The sequence below is a fragment of the Vulpes lagopus genome, chromosome 1, assembly GCF_018345385.1.
Source record: "Vulpes lagopus strain Blue_001 chromosome 1, ASM1834538v1, whole genome shotgun sequence".
Lineage (NCBI taxonomy): Eukaryota > Metazoa > Chordata > Mammalia > Carnivora > Canidae > Vulpes > Vulpes lagopus.
This window is the reverse complement of record NC_054824.1, coordinates 116,398,400-116,417,570: the sequence shown is the minus strand read 5'-3', so window position 1 is coordinate 116,417,570 and position 19,171 is coordinate 116,398,400. Positions and strand designations below refer to the sequence as shown.

The 19,171-nt window shown below is 36.5% G+C and overlaps 1 protein-coding gene across 5 annotated transcripts in view; it reads right to left on the bottom strand.

The window, feature by feature from the left end:
* LPIN2 (lipin 2) overlaps positions 1-19,171 on the bottom strand; it is an 89,840-nt gene that overhangs the window by 15,039 nt on the left and 55,630 nt on the right. For all 5 annotated transcript variants that reach the window (XM_041746250.1, XM_041746239.1, XM_041746228.1 and 2 more), the window contains exons 3-8: positions 15,038-15,133; positions 11,766-12,076; positions 5,942-6,049; positions 5,154-5,280; positions 3,970-4,315; positions 989-1,088 (exon numbers count right to left, since the gene is read on the bottom strand). In XM_041746250.1, the coding sequence (XP_041602184.1) occupies positions 989-1,088; positions 3,970-4,315; positions 5,154-5,280; positions 5,942-6,049; positions 11,766-12,076; positions 15,038-15,133 (1,088 nt within the window). The remainder of the gene's footprint in view (positions 1-988; positions 1,089-3,969; positions 4,316-5,153; positions 5,281-5,941; positions 6,050-11,765; positions 12,077-15,037; positions 15,134-19,171) is intronic.

Here is a 19,171-nt window from a genome sequence, read left to right as displayed (position 1 = left end):
AAGGACTGGGAAATCTGAAAGTGATAATTCTAAGACAGCTACATTTTCACTTTCTCACTGGAAAAAAAAAAAAGGAGGACTTCTAGTTCTTTCACCTTAAAAACCCAACTATGACTTTATGTGAAGAAGATATTTTAAGACAAATTTAGGGCAGAGAGGTAGGAAGGAGCTTTGAGAACCTTCCAAAAATATCTATAAAAAATTTTAAACATCATTCAATCTCCATCTTACCATTTTAAATAAACACTTAATAGGTTTTTCAATAATTTATTTAGAAGTGTTTAATTATGTGTGCCTATAGCTCAGTATATTCAAACCATACTTTCTGTGAGGAAAAAGTAAACTGTTTTTTTGTAATCACAGAATCTTCTAATGGGATTTCCCTATGGATAGACATGAACTTTGGACAACAGTACAAATACACTATATCTGAGGTTTTAGAGTTCTTCAAAGAGGGAAAAGGAAGGAGGGACAAACGGTGACAGCTCTAGAGAAAATGTGGGGCACACAGACTAGCTGGAATGGTGTCTCACTGGGCCCAGCCCAAGTTCAGAAAAAGCCTGGGAGCTCAGACTCACTGAAAGAGTGGAGACATTCTTTATAAATTGTTTTTGAATAAAGACATATTACCTTTAAAATACATAATAAATGAAATAACGTTAATGAATTTTCCCAAACATGTTGAGTTTATATTAATGACTGTAATTAATCTGAAGTTATAACCATTGGTGGTATAACCTTACATAGGTTTAACTAGTATACCTCTTCTCATTATACTGAAAATTTCTCCCTAAATAGGTAAATTATTAGTTTCAAATCACTATAGTCCAATAAAACACAATTTCTGAATTTCCCAAAATCTGAAGCAATCATCCAACTTAGCTAATGCTTACCATAACCTTGCTCCTTTTTCTTAGAATGTTTTGCTGTAGAAACAGCCATTATATTTCACAGCTGTTTACCCTTCAACATGTAAGAAATACACTACCTTTTAGGGAAATAGAGCGCTGCAACTTCAGGTTCTAGAGCCTTTAGGTCATCCAGGTAAATATCATCAGGTCCCTGGTGCTGGCTTCTTTTGTGGACGCCTATTTTTATAAGAAAAACACATCAGTGGTAAAAACTTGTTATTTACAACTCTGCAAAAAAACACACAAAGGTTTCCAAACAAAACCAACCATAATTCAAACTCCATTTTATTTTTAAAGATGTCAATTAACCATTCACTTGTGTTGGTTCTTAACCATCCACACCAATGGAAGAGAAATTCGGTGTTAAGCACATAACAGTTGTATAATAAACATGTGCTAACTTACTCTTTTATTTGTTGTTACATGCATAATCCTAGTCCTAAACCATTTATATTTGATGATAAAGTTTTCTTATGGTATGAAGAAGCGTGACAAAACCTGATGAAATCACTGGCACTGAGAAAGAGGCCAGTATTCTAAAACTGTGAGGGAAGGGTTGCTAGAAACAGGACAAGTCACATGGTGTCCAAGTATCACCAATAATTACTTTCTGACCACAAAAGGATAAAAATCTTTTTACAATGGAGAAATCTGGCAGACAACACTTTAAACAAATGGTTGCGTTAAGAATCATGAGTAGTGGGACATTAGGAGATGCTGTATGAAATATTCAATATATCCCACAGGTAATCTTCAACTCAAAAAATAATGTTTAACCCAAATCTAATTAAGCCTCCAGATTTGTACTGCTATAGTACAAATATACTATAGTCAGTCACCAGTGTCCTAATCTGAAGGGAGTTGTATAAAATGTGTTAAAAAATGTGTAAAACACATACCAGATTTCTAAGACTTAGTATAAAAAATGTAAAGTAGTTCAATTTTTATATTGATCACATGTTAAAATAATAAATGCGGATTTACTAGCTCAGAATATATTACTAACTTAATTTCACTTATTTTTAATGTGAGAAGATTTAAAATAACATACGCAGCCACTGCATTTCTACTAGGGAGTGTTATCCTAAAGCTAACTTCCAGTTTAAGGAAATATGGAGATGTCACCTTGAAAAAAACTATCAGATACATCCAGAATGTGAGAAAGCATGCATGAGAATCGGCTGGGCTCTTGAAGAGGTCAGTATAACGGGGAAAGAGGGGGAAAGAGGTGTAGTGGTGTGTGTGTATGAGAGTGAGGGAATTTGTGTGTGTGGGAGGGCTGTTCCCCAAAAAGTTAAACACAAGAACCAAATGCAACATGTAAACCTTGATGAGATCTTGGTGGGGGGAGGGAGGGTGCGTGGACTGTTAAAAAGCCTTTCTTGGCACATTTGGGGAAATATGAATATGAATTACTTAAGATGATCATGGTTCTGTGGTTATGCAGACAACGTTCTTATTCTTTGAAGGTGTACCTTAAAGTATTTAAGGGTAAAATGTCATGATGCCTGCAAACTGTTTTCAAATGGTTTAGAATAAAAAGAGAGAGAGAGAGAGGAACAAAGCAAATATGCATAACACTTCCTAGTAAAAAGCTGGGGGGAGAAAGAATCAGGCCAAATGAATGGTAGAAACTACTCAGCGTTCCTATCTCTGGTCAGTTCCTACGTTATGTGCTAAGAATAGGGGCCATTATTTTCTAGACTAAAACAAAACATTCACCCTGAAAATTGGATTTTCCTCCTTAACAGTTCTCAGAGGAGAACACATGGGTATGGGCCTTTGGTTGCTGAAGTGCTGAGTTATGAAATAGCATGAACCAAGTTAAGCTGGATCATCAGCTGGATGTATTTGGCCACAAATACCCAAATTCTTTTATTTTAAATAAGTTCTTTTTAAAAAATTTACATTTAATTAACATATAATGTATTATTAGTTTCAGAGGTAGAATTTAGTGATCCATCCATTGCATATAACACCCTACGCTCATTCCACCATGTGCCCTCCTTAATGTCCATCACCCAGTTACCCTGTCATCCTACCCACCTCCCCTCCAGCAACCCTCAGTTTGTTTCCTATAGTTAAGAGTCTTTTATGGCTCACCTGTTTTCATCTTTTTATTTTTCATTTCCTTCCCCTATGTTCATCTGTTTTGTTTCTTAAATTCCACATATGAGTGAAATATGATATTCGCCTTTCTCTGACTGACTAAATAAGTTATTTCTGAGTGACTCTGAAGGTCAATACTGTAGTGGTTATTTATTAAGTTAGTTTGTGATTATCTAACCTTTGGTGTTAGAATTTTTTAAAAAGTGAAGTAGATATTTGGCTACTATGTGATAGTAGGTATTTTTAACTTTCAGGTAAAGTTTTACTTCCCTAAAAATAGGATCCAGGGCCAGTGCTCAGACAGTGAGTATGTTCTGACTCTTACTGTACTAATAAGTGTCAACGGCCAACTTTGTATTTTTAAATAGTAAAAATGTTCTGATTTATTAAACTTGTATTCCAAAGTGAGACAGAGTTGTTGAACCAAGAGTCAGACCCAATCTTTTATATGCTTTAGAAGGCAATAATGAAAGAATAGAACACATACTAGTCATTAGTGCATTTATTTATATCCCATGTTACTGAAAAAAAAAAAGGTACTTAATTTGGTCTCACCTAATCAGATGTTTCAGGTGAAAACATTTTTCCTCTCATCCAATTTTTTTCTTTTTGAACACATAATTTTTGAGGACTCCACTTTATTGTCAATAAAGTGGTTAATTTTATGCATTAACTGATTTGAACATGCTCATTAATTTTTTTTCTCAATAAATGCTTCCCAAGGGTATACTGAGTAGGAGCAGTCAGGAGAGAGCAGAGAAGTAGAGTCCTCCTGCAGGGGAATGTGTAGTGCAGTGGAGAAGCCCTATTGCACAAGCAATCCTAACAGTTTGTGATAGGTTCTGATCAGGGAATACAAATACAAAGGTAGCCACATATCATTTAAAACACTGAAATAATTTATCATCTAAATTTACAGTACTTGATGCCAAATCAAACAAATGATTACCTTTCTTCTTTGATGGTGAGTCTACTTTCACTGCAGGTTTTGATTCTGAGGGGGTCTCCACTAATGATGGGTTAGGAAGGTGCTCTGCATCTAACATAGATGAAATCTGAGGAGGTTCCAGGGGAGGTTCGAGAAGTTCTGCAGCAGAAGTTGCATTGCTCATCTGCTTACACAGGGCTCTGGGTTTGGGTTTCACTATGGTACAGACTGTTTCTCCCATAGAAACATCTTTTTCAACTGCATTTATGAGGTTGTCATCACTGGGAATTACCCGAAAGTGAGTATTTTCTGAGGGTGTAATCGTAGCTGTCCTAGGATGATGGTCAGATCTCTCTCTTTTGCTGACCTAAAAAAAGTTGAATTGTTTAAAAATTATAACGAATGCCTTTGAAAGTAGTTTAATCTATTTCTTAAGCTGGATGCAGGTAAATGTATTCATTTTATTTATAACAACACATCTGGTAAATACTGTGATTTTATGTGAGATAGTTCATAATTAGGAACTGGGAAAAATTAACCACATTTTGTTCAGTTATCATAATATTTACAAGAGTTCTATTTCTAACTGCTATACTATGAAGTGTTAAACACCGGAGAAGACTAAGGAACTAGGACAATTTTTGGATGCTAAGATGGAGAATATTCATTTTCAGGGGGAAAAACTTGAGTTCTATGTGAAAATTTAGCCCTGCATGGACTTCTCTCAAGGCTCTATTAAAATAGCATTAAAAGTGGGTAGTCAAGTCTCAGTGAAAATCATACATATAAGCAAAATATGTAATGAAAAAAAACAAATTTAGAGGGTCTAAATATTCTTTCTCTCAAGTAATGTATCTTTCCAATTCTTTCATTATGAGCTGGGAAAAAAGGTTTCATCATCAATTTCCTATGTAAAACTTAAGTGTGGAAATTCTAGTTTCCTTTAGGTGTCTTTTAATTTTCCTTCTTAAAATGTTAATTAACATTATTTACTAAATAGAAACACACACAAAAGAACACTGGATTCTCCGTTGCAGTTACGAAAAATGTTAATTTTTATTTCCTCACATGACCACATGAGGGCACTATCACCACTTATATTCACGTGTGCTGGCTCAGAAATCACCCCTCCCCCCCTTCACTAAAGGACAGAGACATCTCATGGGTTTTTATCTAGACATATTCCACAGGCAAGTAAAGAGTACCTTGGTGGACTCTGGGAACCCTCCCCACGTCCACTCCATGTGGGACTCAGATCTGAGCAGGCTCTCGGCAGGTTTCACCTCCAACTCTGAATCACTCTTAGGACATACTGCTGCTGGGGAATAGGGGCTATAAATAAACACAGGACAAAGAAATGTGATGCCTTTCAAGTCAGGAACTTCAGTTTTGTTGAGTTGGACAGATTAAAAGAAATATGCTTGAATATTTCATCTTTATCCTGACAGTATAAAGACTCTATTGAAGGGAACATCAATTATTTCTTCCATTTGAGTTAATAATAAAAACAACACCAACCAGTATCTACTGAGGACTTGCTGGGTTCGCTGTAAATACTTAATATGCATTATCCCATGGATTCTCACAAGAAATCAACGAGAAAGGCAATTTTATAGGAGATGGAATGCACAGATAGGTTAAAATAATTAGTACGTGAGAGAAACTGGATTGGGACATAGAACAAAGTCTGACTGCATGTTTCTTCACATTATCCAGTTACAGTTAATAGCTGACACTTTAAGATTAGAATTTAAGAATTGTAGAAGGCCACATTCTATGCTGATTATGCAGATCTACACTGACCAACACAGTGAGGATAAGTCAGATTAAGTTTAGGAACAAAATAATTATTCAAGAGGAAAGGTCCATATTCATGTTAAAAGTACTTATTCATTCAGTTCTCCTGTATGAGAGAAATATTACTACTACCAAATAACAGAAAAGCTATTTAATATATTTTTCCTTAAAGAAAATAAATTTTGAAAATACTTACTTGTCTAAAGGGGACCAGTCTCCATCAGATAAGGGGTAGTGATCCCCAGAATGGAAGAGCAAAGGCTCCTTATATTCATCTTCCTTTAAGGAAGCGTTTGAAGATCCTCTGAAAGAAAAAAAACAAAGTGAGGAACAATGATATTATGTCAGCTTAAAAATATCCCCAAATTTACTGATAACATTGTCTAGATGATACAAATGAAGACAGCCAAATAAGTAATAACTAATCCTCATAAGAGGAAAATATGAAGGAGAAGGGAGATTACTGATGCCACCCATCAGTGGGTGGCACTGTACACTAATGCAATCACTACTGAAGTATGGGATAAACAGGAAGAACAGAAAAGATTAAAAATTCCCTTAGAGCCCTTCAGGGTAATTGATTCAAAGGCTAGAAGGGGAAAACGAAGGCTTTATGTATATTTCATTCAATCCTTACAAATCTGAGGTAAGAATAACCTATCTTAGATATTAAATAATCAAGGATCCAGAGAAGTTTAGTAATCTGCCCAAAATCAAAGAGCTAGTAAGTGGCTGAATTCAAAACACGTAAAGCCCTTGTTCTTTCACTATACTCCTCTGTATATTACAGAAAACATAAAACTATGAGCTGACGATGAGCTGTAGTTCAAAATTTCAAAAACACTCTAAAAACTCTTAAAACATGCAGAACTTATTTTTTCTTTTTGTTTGGGCCAAGAATTACCTGAGAACTTTATCCTTATTTAGAATCTACAAGATGTGGGGATATGAGGAAAATGATACAAAAATAAATGCTTTTAAGATTCAGAGACTTCAGAACAATAGGAGGATGAACTGATGCTGATAAGCTTTTAATTAATTTACCCTTTGGTTTTCTTAAATTTTCAGTTAACGTAACTAACTTGCCATATAACCTTGAAAACATCCCTCAGAAGCACCATGGGCCCCAGTTTTTCATCTTCTTTGGAAATTTATCACTTGTTCTATTTCAGAGAGTCTATATGAGATTTATGAAGTATATTATATGTTGGGAACTCTGAAAAGTATAAAGAAAAATACAAATAAAAACTCTGAAAAGTATAAAGCACTATAACTTTCCAGTTCAAGAGCTTCTTATAGAAAATTCTACATTCTACCAGGACAGATATTCTATGTAAAATGAGAATATCCGTATGACTTAATTTGGTAGACTAAAAATGGAGAAATCAGTTGATTAATTTTTAATATTACCTTTCTTCCTTTATATCATTTAATGTGCTGTGCTTTACCACTATGTCTGCTTTGTCATAGTTTTTCCATATAGCTGCGTCATCTAACTTAACGTTTTCCTAATCTTCTTTCTCGCAAAAGAATTAAACTCTGACACAATACCTCATTCAGGGGAAGAAAAATATACTTGAAAAAGGCAGACATCTAGATAAAAATACTCTATTTCTTAAAAAATGAAACTCAAGGGAACCCTGGGTGGCGCAGCGGTTTGGCGCCTGCCTTTGGCCCAGGGCACAATCCTGGAGACCCGGGATCGAATCCCACGTCGGGCTCCCGGTGCATGGAGCCTGCTTCTCCCTCTGCCTGTGTCTCTGCCTCTCTCTCTCTCTTTCTGTGTGACTATCATAAATAAATAAATAAATAAAAATTTAAAAAAAAAAAAAAAAAAAAAAAAAATGAAACTCAAATGATAAAAACTGTAAAAAGGAAAGCCAGATGCTTATTAACAGTCCTCACTTGACAAATTTGAAAGCATAAGACAGCCTGACCCATCACTATTCATGTATTTGAAAGCGGTTTGAAAAGAACAATGTAAAAGTCATAAACTTAATTAAAACCATTTTATATTTTGAAACCTATTTTGCTGCAGTATAAAAGGTAAGACCAGAAGAGTTCAGCGGATTTAGTAAAATACCCAGAGAGAGAGAGAGAGAGAGAGAGATTAAGAATTAACAACTTCAGGGAAGATATGAAATGGTCTTCTCTGGGGATAGCTTGACAAAAATAAAGCCCATTAGTTCAGACCCATTAGATGATGGAAAAGGTTGCTGATGTTGAGGTTCCCTTCAGTCCTATGACTCATTACCTAAACCAAGACTTCTAAAAACTTGTGCTTTTCAAAATGGCATACATGCCTGAGAGCATTCGACAGTGTAGGTAACCACAACAGAGTAACATAAATGAAATACATGATATAAAGATAAAAGGTAGTGTAAATATTGGAATGTGAAGACAACAGTGTGAACACTGGCTATATGTCAAGATACAGGACCAATACACACATTAACGCTGAACAGCAGAGAATTTGCAGTAAACAGTTTAACATTGAGTCGAGGTTGGGGGAAGTGGGAGGTTCAGTTGCTAAAGTTCATACTAAGTGTATATAATAGAGCAATTCAGCATTCACAGATGCATTTAACAAGGCTTCAAATTTAATACCATTTTATAAACCAATTATCTTTCCTATTCAAAAGCCAACAGAGGTTACATGATATATACAACTGTCAAAATTCACTTGACTGCATATTTAAGTTCTATGGATATTACTGCATGTAAATTAAACCTCAATTTTTTTAAAAGCAGGGGGAAAAATCAAAAGGAAGCTAAAATAAATGAAAGATTAAATCAATTTTCATCTATTTAATTGGTGGTATATAAGAGATATATGGGGTTGCTAACTACCATGACCAAAGATCACTAACTCTATAAACAATGTCTATCCTCAGCCTTACCACAGTATTGGTCAATTAATTTCAGTATGGCTAATGGTCTCAGTTTGCTTTTGGATATAGGGCATTTCCCATAAAAGATATCATGGTAGGACTGAAAGGAGCCCTAAAATGTTTCTCTGTCTACTGTGTCAGAAATAAAGGGGAGGTGGTGCCTGAGTGATCAGTTGGCTAAGGGTCTATTGACCTCAGCTGAGGTCTTGAACTTAAGAGTTTTGAGTTCAGTTCAGGCCCCACACTGAGCTCCATGCTGGATGTGCAGCCTACTTTAAAAAAAGAAAAGAAAAGAAAAAGAAATGAAGGGGAGAAAACGCAGACTGTAAGATTCCTGTCACCAAAGAAGAACATGGAGGGTTCTCCAGAAGCCAGTTATTGATCAGGAGATGAAGTATGTAGCCTCAGGGCAACAGATGCTGTTTATAAAAAGTCTTATGCTCCCTGTACCTAGTTTCGAGATATAACTTATAAACATGTCTGCTTTGGGGGATTAAAAAAGAGACTCCTTTCTGATGATGTAGTCTTAATTCTCCATTTTTAACAGTGCTGGGATTGTGCTAGAGCACCATCCAATTTGACAAGTCTCTTCCCTCCAAAAGACTACTCAGCCTAGGTGCACTGTTTTTAATACACATACACTAATATAGTCAATCCATCTTCTGGAAGGACAAACAAGGCTTCTATGCTATATACAAGCCAAAGTCTATCTTGAGGGAGAGACTTAATAGGTATAGTTTACACAAAGCTCAGTATAGTTTCAGGCTCTTCAATTTTCACCAATGTGTCTCTTTTAGCTGTGCAATAGCAATCTGCTTTAAAGAATGATTTCATCTCTCACCTGCTTCCTTCAAGGAGCCTCAATTAACCTTAATTCTATTCCATCGAAATTCTTGAAAAGCAGAGAGAATGCTATTTAGATAGAATGTTATTCATCAAATTAAAATAAAAACCAATTTAAGAGGGCACCTGGATGGGTCAGGTGGTTAAGCGGCTGCTTTCAGCTCAGGTCATGATCTCAGGGTCCTGGGATTGAACCAGCAAGTCTGGCTCCCTGCTTAGTGAGGAGTCTTCTCCCTCTCACTTCTGCCCTCATCTCCCTACCCTCTGGCTCATGCCCTCTCTCTCAAATAAGTAAACAAATAAAACTTTAAAAAACAAAACAAAACCAATTTTAGATGTTTCTCTGGAAACACAATTTTTCTTAAGTGTAGGGGCCCGAGCAGGGGAAGATATTTCAAAGTTGTAAACTTCCCAACCCCACCTAATTTCTAGGTTGCACAACTGCAAAAGCAGTTGACTTTCCATTCTTTTTCCTCTGATTCTTTAACCTGTGTAATGTACTGTTAACACTTCTGATCCTAAGTATCTCCCCCCACCAGTTATTTTAGAATCTAGATACTGACCTGGAAGGGGCCTTGCTAACCGTGTAGTTTAACTCTTATTTTATAGATTAAGAAATAAAGGCCCAGGAATGCCTGGGTGGCTCAGGTGATTAAACATTTGACTCCATTTCAGCTAAGGTCGTGATCTTAGGGTCATTAGACTGAGCCTGTGCTCAGTGGGGAAATCTGCTTCTCCTCCCTCTCCATGCTTGCTTGCTTGCTTGCTTGCAAATAAATCTATCTATCTATCTATCTATCTATCTATCTATCTATCTATCTATCTATCTTACAAGAAACAAGGGCCCAGACCAGAGTTATCAAGTAACTGCTGTTCTACAATCCAAAACATAATGGGCCTCATCTTCCAGCTTTCAGCTCAGAGCTTACTTCAGTATACATCTGACCTGAATTCCCATAACTGTTCTATTTTGTCCTTTTTTTAAAGTCCTGATTTCTGTTGGCTACATAATTAAGTAGATCCTGTTTTAAAGAAATTGTAGGAAAGAGTTCCTCCAAGTGGCAGTACCGATGATCCATGGTAATCTAAAGAAAAAGCAAACCACCAAGCTCCTGAAAATTATTACAATGCCCTAGTTCTAAGTGCCTTACCAAGCAAGCAAGGTTCTGGCTCAAAGAGAAAGTGGACAACCATTTGTAACTGTCAACCAAATCAGTACTCTGACAGATTTGGCTAATTCAGCCTTTTGTACGATCTGGAAAAGTATGGCATGCACTAATATTTTTGTGATGCATTCACTTACAACACTCATTTATAAAATTCCTTTAGAATAATGATTCTTGTGCATTTAGTAGGCAATTGAATATGTTTTAGAAATATTTTAACTTCCTAAATTGAAGCTGCAGATTGTTCCAGAATTCTAAACTTTGCTCAACTGTGTTATAATAAAGGATACATGTCATTAAACTTTGAAGGCAAAGAGTTACTTCAGGTCCTTTCTGGTGGATCTTGGAAGAACTGCAAGTAGAACTTTAGGGACACTTGTGGGCAGCAACTTCTTGTCCAATGCTCATCAATAAAGTAAACCACCCTGCCGACACACACATGGTCCTCTTCCAATGCCAGAGCAACCACTGAACAGGTCTAAGTTAACCTTTTAAAAATCAAAATCTTGAACAAAAAAATAATATGTTTTAGCCCCAACTTATAACTTTTAAACCTCAGGCACTTCTGACTTGAAAACTGCCATATATTTTCAAGTTCTTCTACTGAGCTGGTAAATAAGAAGTAATCAAGATTTCTCACTAAAAATGACAAAAAAGCCTCCATTCCTCTTCAACTTACTAGGAACATTTTTGTGATAAACTCAAAATAACTCTAAACTTCTCAGAAATAGGTGAGATACCAAGACCAGGACACCACCGAGTAGAGATATACACTTAAGGGAGCCCCAGGGCCAAGTCACTAATTCAGATCTTCTTTGTGACCTGTAATTCATTTGGCTTTTGGAAACCTACTGGATCGAAAGATATGCACTGCTGGTCTGCTCCAAGTGACATTTTATACCGCAGCAGGATGTCTGATGGCAAATTTTATAGAATAGCAGAAAAGAGAAAGGAAAATGCCTCTTGCACTGATTCCACAATAAAGTGTCATGGAGAAAAACAAATCCAAACTTCACCCTGAGGATCCATGGAAGAAACAGCAACTTGCCATACCTGAGCTCTGCCCAAGCTCCTGCATAAAGCACACACACATGCCCCGCACTTGCACAAAGAGCCCTACCTTGCTGACTGGGCCGCCTTGTCATCATCAGAGCTCATTTCCACATCCACAGTATCCTCTGCAGCAGGGGAGGCAGGGGAAGCATTTTGGTCTTCCTTCTTACTATCCTGTTTGCATTTCTTTCTCCTTCGTTTTTTCTTTTTCACAGAACTTGAAGTGAAAACTGTTTCTGTTTCCAAGATGTGTGAGATATCTGAACTCTGAGACGGTCTTTCATTTCCACCAGATTTCACCAAAGGAGCATCCATATCTTTAAAGAACTGGTCTTCAGTAGGAATTGGTGAGGTGGCAAGGTAGGCAGGAAGTTTTTCCTTAAAGAGAACATGGAAAAAGAAAAGTCCACAACAAGTGGACAAAGAACCAAAAACAATAATGAACTCTTTGTATATCTAAATTCACAGTGGCAGAAAGAATACACAGTCCCTAAGTAAGAAGAGTGTCTTATACTGAACTATGGCACTGCCCAGTCTACTCTGAATAGGTCTTTACCCTGGTACACACAAATAGTTCGTTTGGTCCATCTAACTGAATGTATTTGAAGGAATCGATATACCAAATTAGCACAAACCCACAACAACTGTAATTAAAGCACAGCCAAGTAAACTCTCCGTAAAGGGAAGTTCAAAGCAGCAGCAGCATTCTACAGAGGCAATACAAAGCATTCTGTCAAGAACTTACGAAGAACAGTAGTAACAGGGAAAAAAGAAGGCAGGGATCTGTAACATCCCATCAGATGGGGGCAGATAAGTGAAGTGAGAATCTATGGTAAAATCTGCGTTTGCTAAATTAAATGAGGGTGGAGGAAGGTGAGTAAAATAGACAATACCCTGTTAACAAATGAAATTAGTGGATTTTAAAATTGTAATGTATTTAAGGCAGACTTTCAGGAATTCAAATGACGAAAATAAGACCCAAACTCATGGGATGCCTGGGTGGCTCAGTTGGCTAAGCATCCGTTTCTTGATTTCAGCTCAGGTTATGATCCCAGCGTCCTGGGATCGAAATCCACACTGGGCTCTATGATCAGCAGGGACTGTGCTTGAGATTCTCCCTCCCTCTTTCTCTGTTCCATGCTGCTAGCTTGTGTGTGCACACACACTCTCTAATTAATAAATATATCTTTAAAAATAAATAAGTAATTAAACTTGCAGTTTAATATCAAATAAATAAATGATCATTTGGTGTTCAGAAAATTAACTTCTTAGTCACTGACTTCATCCCTTTGTATCATGGGGAAATGGAAGATATGTAATAGAGGTATAAATTAACCTCAAATAACTTAAAATTTTCTAAAGTTTTTACATAATCCTGAAAATGAGTGCATTTCCATAATTGTTCTAGATCAAGCTTTTGAATTTGGCTTTGGTAGACATATTACACCAAAGCCAAAATTTTGTTTATCCAAGCAAAATTTGTGTTCACCAGCAATATATACTTACAGAGAAACTGTGACAATAGGATATTATTCAGCATGCCTCCACGGCACCCAAGTGAGGGGCTGTGGTCTCTGACTTTGGGGCCTTTTAATTCAATGGTCCTTGTTATAAATAAAGTTTACTGGTACTTCTTAAAAGTTATGTGGTCTCTGGTGGTGTTTCCTAGTTCTGTTATAGCTCTGTTTGTAATGTGTGGGTTGGGCGGATGAAACAACCTAAATCTCTGTAAGCATTAGATGGTTAAACTGTGGTGCCTTCATACTATGGATGACTGGGCAACTACCAAAAGGACAGGGATAGATCTAGAACTACTAGCTTGAAAAGGATGCTGACAATATACAGTTCAGATGAGCAAAGTTTAAGAGAAATAAAAATGAAAATAAATGGAAGCCAGATGAGTTTTGGTAATGTCTATTCCCTTTAACCTATAAACTCCTAGAGGGTGGGGGCATGTTATATTCAATAGTACATGACATCGAGTAGTAATTTCAATGCTGTTGGTGAATTAACTTTTTTTTTTTTTTTAACTTTAAAGAGAAGTACACTATTCTAAAGAGAATGTGAACAATTTGATGATACATGAATAGAAAAAAGAGGCTGGAAAGTTGACACTCTTCAAGTTAACCTTGCTAAGTATAGTTATAAATGGAATCATCAGAACTAACCATGAGAACCAGATAACAAATGATCAATAACCCAGTCCTCTCACTTGTTTATATAAAACCTATTCAATCACTGCTCTGAAATACACAATTTTAAGGAACAGATCAAAACATATCAAAAATATTTATTTTTGTGATAACTCATTTACTGTTTCATTCTGCCTTTTGCTTCAGTCTCTATCCAGGTAAAACTTTGCTCAGGGCAAGTAAACACAAACAAGGTAATATAAAAACAAGTAATTAAGGTACTGGAAAAAATACTGGTCTGGAAAGGTTCCCTTTCATAATCAAATTTTGTAATGCTGCTCTACATATTGACATATAAATTGTTGGCTTCTCTCTAAATTAAAAATGATGAAGGATCTCATTCTGCTATTTTTTGTGACATTTTTTCTTTGTGAATTTTATGACATCCGTTGGATGTCATAAAATTCACAAAGAAAAAATGTCACAAAAAATAGCAGAATGAGATCCTTCATCATCAAAAGTAATCCTGTATCCTTAATAACTTGAAGGCTGTCATTTTGGTAAGATTTTAATCTTTGTGCTAAAAGCTGTAACGAAGCCTCTTCTAAGATCCACGTTAACTCCATTAAGAACTGTTTACCACCATTCACATTAGTAGGTGGGGGTGGGTAAACAAACTGCTCTTTAACCGAAAGATGCCAAACATGTAATAATCATTTAAAAAGATATAGGCCAATTAATTCAAATCTTTTGAGACCATAATAAACTAACTCACAAGACTATTCAAGGTTAGAGATCCAACATCCCTAATCAAAATGGTAAATACGTTTTCCAAGTTTAAAGGTCACATGTACAAATACACAGCCTGTAGAGATACACCTTCATTATTTAGTGGAACTGAGAGTATTCAAGTCAAGGTGTAAACTCTAATAGATACTAAATAAGAAAGCTCACTAAATACAGAAAAAGAGCAAGTGCAAAGGTCTTCTACATGCTCTCTGTACCCTGACACTTGGTGTGAAGAAAAGTTCCTCACTCCTCTAGCTCCTTTCTGACAACTTAGCCCTTCAGTCTAAAACTAAAGCTTGTTTAACCTGCAACAATCATCTCTATAACCATGAAAACTGCTGAACATTATTTCTGTTTTGGGACAGGTCCTGGAGGCCTGAATACAATCTGCAAAGTGGATGTAACCCACTAGACTTACATATTCCTCTTCAGTCTCCTCCACAAAGAAAGCTTCCCCATTGTCACCCAATTTCATGTGAAGATCCACTGCATCGCCATTGATTTCTATATCAATCTAAGAGGACAAATAAAGTGTGATTTAGTATTAAAACTTTCATTGAAGCTAAACCAAACCTAAATTCTGGGTTCTCAAGCCAAACTTAGTACTGAGGTTCCTAGACTGACAGTCCCAGAGAAAATACTGCTACCCGCCCTAAATACCATCCTACCCTAAAGAACTAACCAGACCCTGAGGGAGGAAGGGGATGGATTAACAGGGTATCGAAAGAATATGTCTTATCATCTATTTTTAGAACATAAAATGTTTTACTTAATTTCCCAAATGGCATAAAATAGGGGAAATATTATCAATAAGCATTTGAGCACTTTCAGAGTTCTAGCACAGACAGGCCTTACCTGGCATGGCTCAGAAAAACTTACACATTTCAGTTACTGTGGTATGTTAACTGTAACTTTCTGTAACTGTAGAAAGTACAAACTTCACTGCCTGCTCTTTTGTCTACAAATCACTAAATAAAAACAGATGCCCATCATGATCGGTAATCTATCATATCACTTTTCAAAGTCTGTTGGTTCCTTTTTTTTTTTTTTTAATTTTTATTTATTTATGATAGTCACAGAGAGAGAGAGAGAGAGAGGCAGAGACACAAGCAGAGGGAGAAGCAGGCTCCATGCACCCGGGAGCCCGACGTGGGATTCGATCCTGGGTCTCCAGAATCGCACCCTGGGCCAAAGGCAGGCGCCAAACCGCTGCGCCACCCAGGGATCCCAAGTCTGTTGGTTCTATCGGTGACTAGTCAAAGCATATATGTTATTTGATTCAGACACTGACAGCAAAGCTTATAGTTCTAGTTGTCTTGTCTCCCACTGATAAACCCATGTGACATTTTATAAAAATGGATAATTAAGAGGAAACTAGCCAAGATCAAAGTGCAACCTAATGAAAAGTAATATTACTAGAAGTAAAATTCAAATGGAGCATCAACAGTTATAGAGTAGCTGACTTAGGAATGGTGACCCTGCTACCATTGGAAAGTCTCAAAATGTACAGCCAGAGAATGTAGTAAAAGTTAGCTTATCCACACAAAGGAGGAAAGTGGCTGTGACGAAAGGATGAAGATGGCTTAGAGGAAGTGATACAGGAAAAAAACTTCACATTGAAGGAACTCTCAGATATACTTCATGACATCAAATGTTCCAAAGATGAAAACCTGAAAGCTGATCCAAACTATATGATAATCTGCCAAAACAAAGAAAAGATGCTTGTTCCATATCTTAAGTTTTACATTAAGAAGATAAGCATTGTTCAAACCAACTAATCTTGGTAAGTTATTTTATAAAGAAGACACTTTAGTTCTCCAAGTTTCTAATGTTTTAAATTGTGACATAGTAAACATCATTTTACTATTTTTCATTCTTATATATTTATAACCAACAGAAATGTTTAAAGGTTTGTAAAAATCATAGAAACACCCTAATTTTTCTCAATTATTAAGTTTGCTTTGCATGGTTTCAGCTTGCTCAGTCATGTCAATGATTTGTACTACCATGCAAAGAACCATTTATATAGAATATTAACTACTTATCACTTAAAAATAATGTAATTTATTCATCTGTAGATTGTGAATATCTTTAAATACTTTATAATAAATGAATATTAACTTCCAAACTTTTTTTAGAGTTTTTTTTTTTTTTTTTTAAATGAGAAAGAGACAATACACAAAAGCACTCAAGGATGAGCAGGGGAGAGTCAGAGGGAGAAACATACTCCTTGCTGAGCAGGGAACCTGACATGAGGCTCAATCCCAGGACTCTGAGATCATGACCTGAACCGAAGGTAGATGCTTAACTGAGCTACCTAGGCGGTCCCCAACTTTCAAAACTCTTAAAGATAAACTTGTAAACTCCAGTTAAGACTGGTTCAGGGGACATAAAAACTAAAATACAGAAAAATCTAATATAGATATAAATAGAACAGTCCACAATCTAAGTGTACTTAGCTTTGCAAGGCCCCTATGGTGAGAACAACTGCATGGTCTGTTGGGTTTTTCCCAGTGAGGACCAATTATCCCTTCTGACACTGAGTGCTGGGTCACATCAGGTCACTGGAGGTCATTAGTTGATATATGTTGTTGAAATACTTGTTATAAAAATCCTATATATATAACCACACTAAAGGGTAAGGAATATAACCACACTGAAGGATAAGGAAGAAAACTAATCTAAGTGGAAAATGGTATTTTGACTAAATATTCTAAGTCTAAAGACAAAAAGAAGTACAAACCAATCCTGTAGTAATTTTTTAAAAAAAATCAGAGGTAAGGGTTAGCAGTTCTGAAACTATTTTATGTGTATTCTAGGACTTAATAAGTAAACATATTGTAGATAACAAGAGGCATGTTTCTCATTGTCAGAGAAATAAGTTATGAATAAGGAGATGAAGAGGAACCTTCTGGTGATAAATTGGAATCAGTGGGAACTCATGATTTTTACAGATGAAGGTGTGTGTATCTCTGTTTGTAGATTTTTCCAGCTCTGCCCAATGACAAGTCCTAGGAGCAACGACACCTTAATTAGTAATGAGCACATCTAGTGACTAGATTCTTTGTTTCTAGATAGTATTCTCTATTAAGAGGAACCACCATTCCTCAGAGAAACAAAATAATTACAGGTAAAGTAGATTCTTCTGGAATAGCTTATGGTGCCAAAAAATAAGGAACTGCTTAAAAAATGACAAGAGCATTTCAAAAGACTCAATTTGAAGAACCAAACCCAGGACAATGTGAGCAACTAAATAATGATAATAACAGATTATAACAAACAGAGTAAAATTAACATTCAGAAGTTCATACTGATTTAAATAATTGAATAAACAAGAGAGAAGGAAAACTTTTTGATACAGTAGTATTTCAATTAATAAATGCACTAGGAAGGATGGAAACAGAAAATTATTTGGTAAACACCACAGTAATAATAATTTAGCAAACACCCCAGTAATAATTGTTGCCTGCTGATTCATCAGTGTATGGTAAAATTCTTAGGTGGAAGTATGATAGAAAACTGGGTGCAAGTCTCCCAAGTTTCTTCCCACAAAGAAATTCATAGTGGAGAATCCCAGCACACACTATCGACGTAGGGACCAACGTTGTTAACGTCACCAGTAATCAGACATGGCACCATGACTGGTTTCCTGAGATGATGCACTGAGAAGGGTATACTATCACTCTGTTATCCTTCCCCAAATGAAAAAACATCAGACAAACAAACTGAGGGATAATCTACATAATAACTATCTGTATTCTTTTGTACTCTTCAAAAATCAAGGTTGTAAGTAAAGACAGAATGGTTAGAGAATATAGGTGAAAGCAATGAGAGACCCTGGATAGGATCACAGACAAAAAGACGACAGCAGTGGAAATCTGGCATACTCATTTTGATGTACTACTCCTTGTAACCTCGTATCTAAAACAATACTCTGATCTATATAGTCATATTTCCTACCCTGTAGCTTAAAGTTGTTCAACATATATGACTGAGATGTTGAAACAGAATTGATTTACTTTTTAGAATTACTGGCTTGTAAGAGCGCCTGGGTGGCTTAAGCGGTTAAGTTGCCAACTCTTGATTTCAGCTCACATCATGATCTCAGGGTCCTGGAATGGGGCCCCACTTTGGGCTCCATGCTCAGTGGGGAGTCAGTCTGAGATGGTCTCTCCCCCTCTGTCTCTCCCTCTGCCAGTGCTCTCTCTCTAAAATAAATAAAATCTCAAAAAGAAAAGAAAAAAATACTGGCTGTAGCAGGCCCCTGTTCTGGCATGCCATTCTTTAGGTAAGGGGAGTCCTCTGGGGATCTAGTCATCCTCTATTTCAGACCATCTGTTTCAGGTGAGGCTTCACAGTAAGGAGGTTGGGCTGCTGTCTAAGCCAAGCCAATCAGTATATTCCACCCCAGCTATAGTGACTGCTCTGCAAGATATATGTGACCCAAGTCTGACAGGGAGGCTAAAGACTGACACTTCTGTAGGAAGAAACGGGTCTCTACTAGGGTTGCTGAGTTCCTGGGAAGTAAGTCTGTAGGTATTGTGGCATCTTG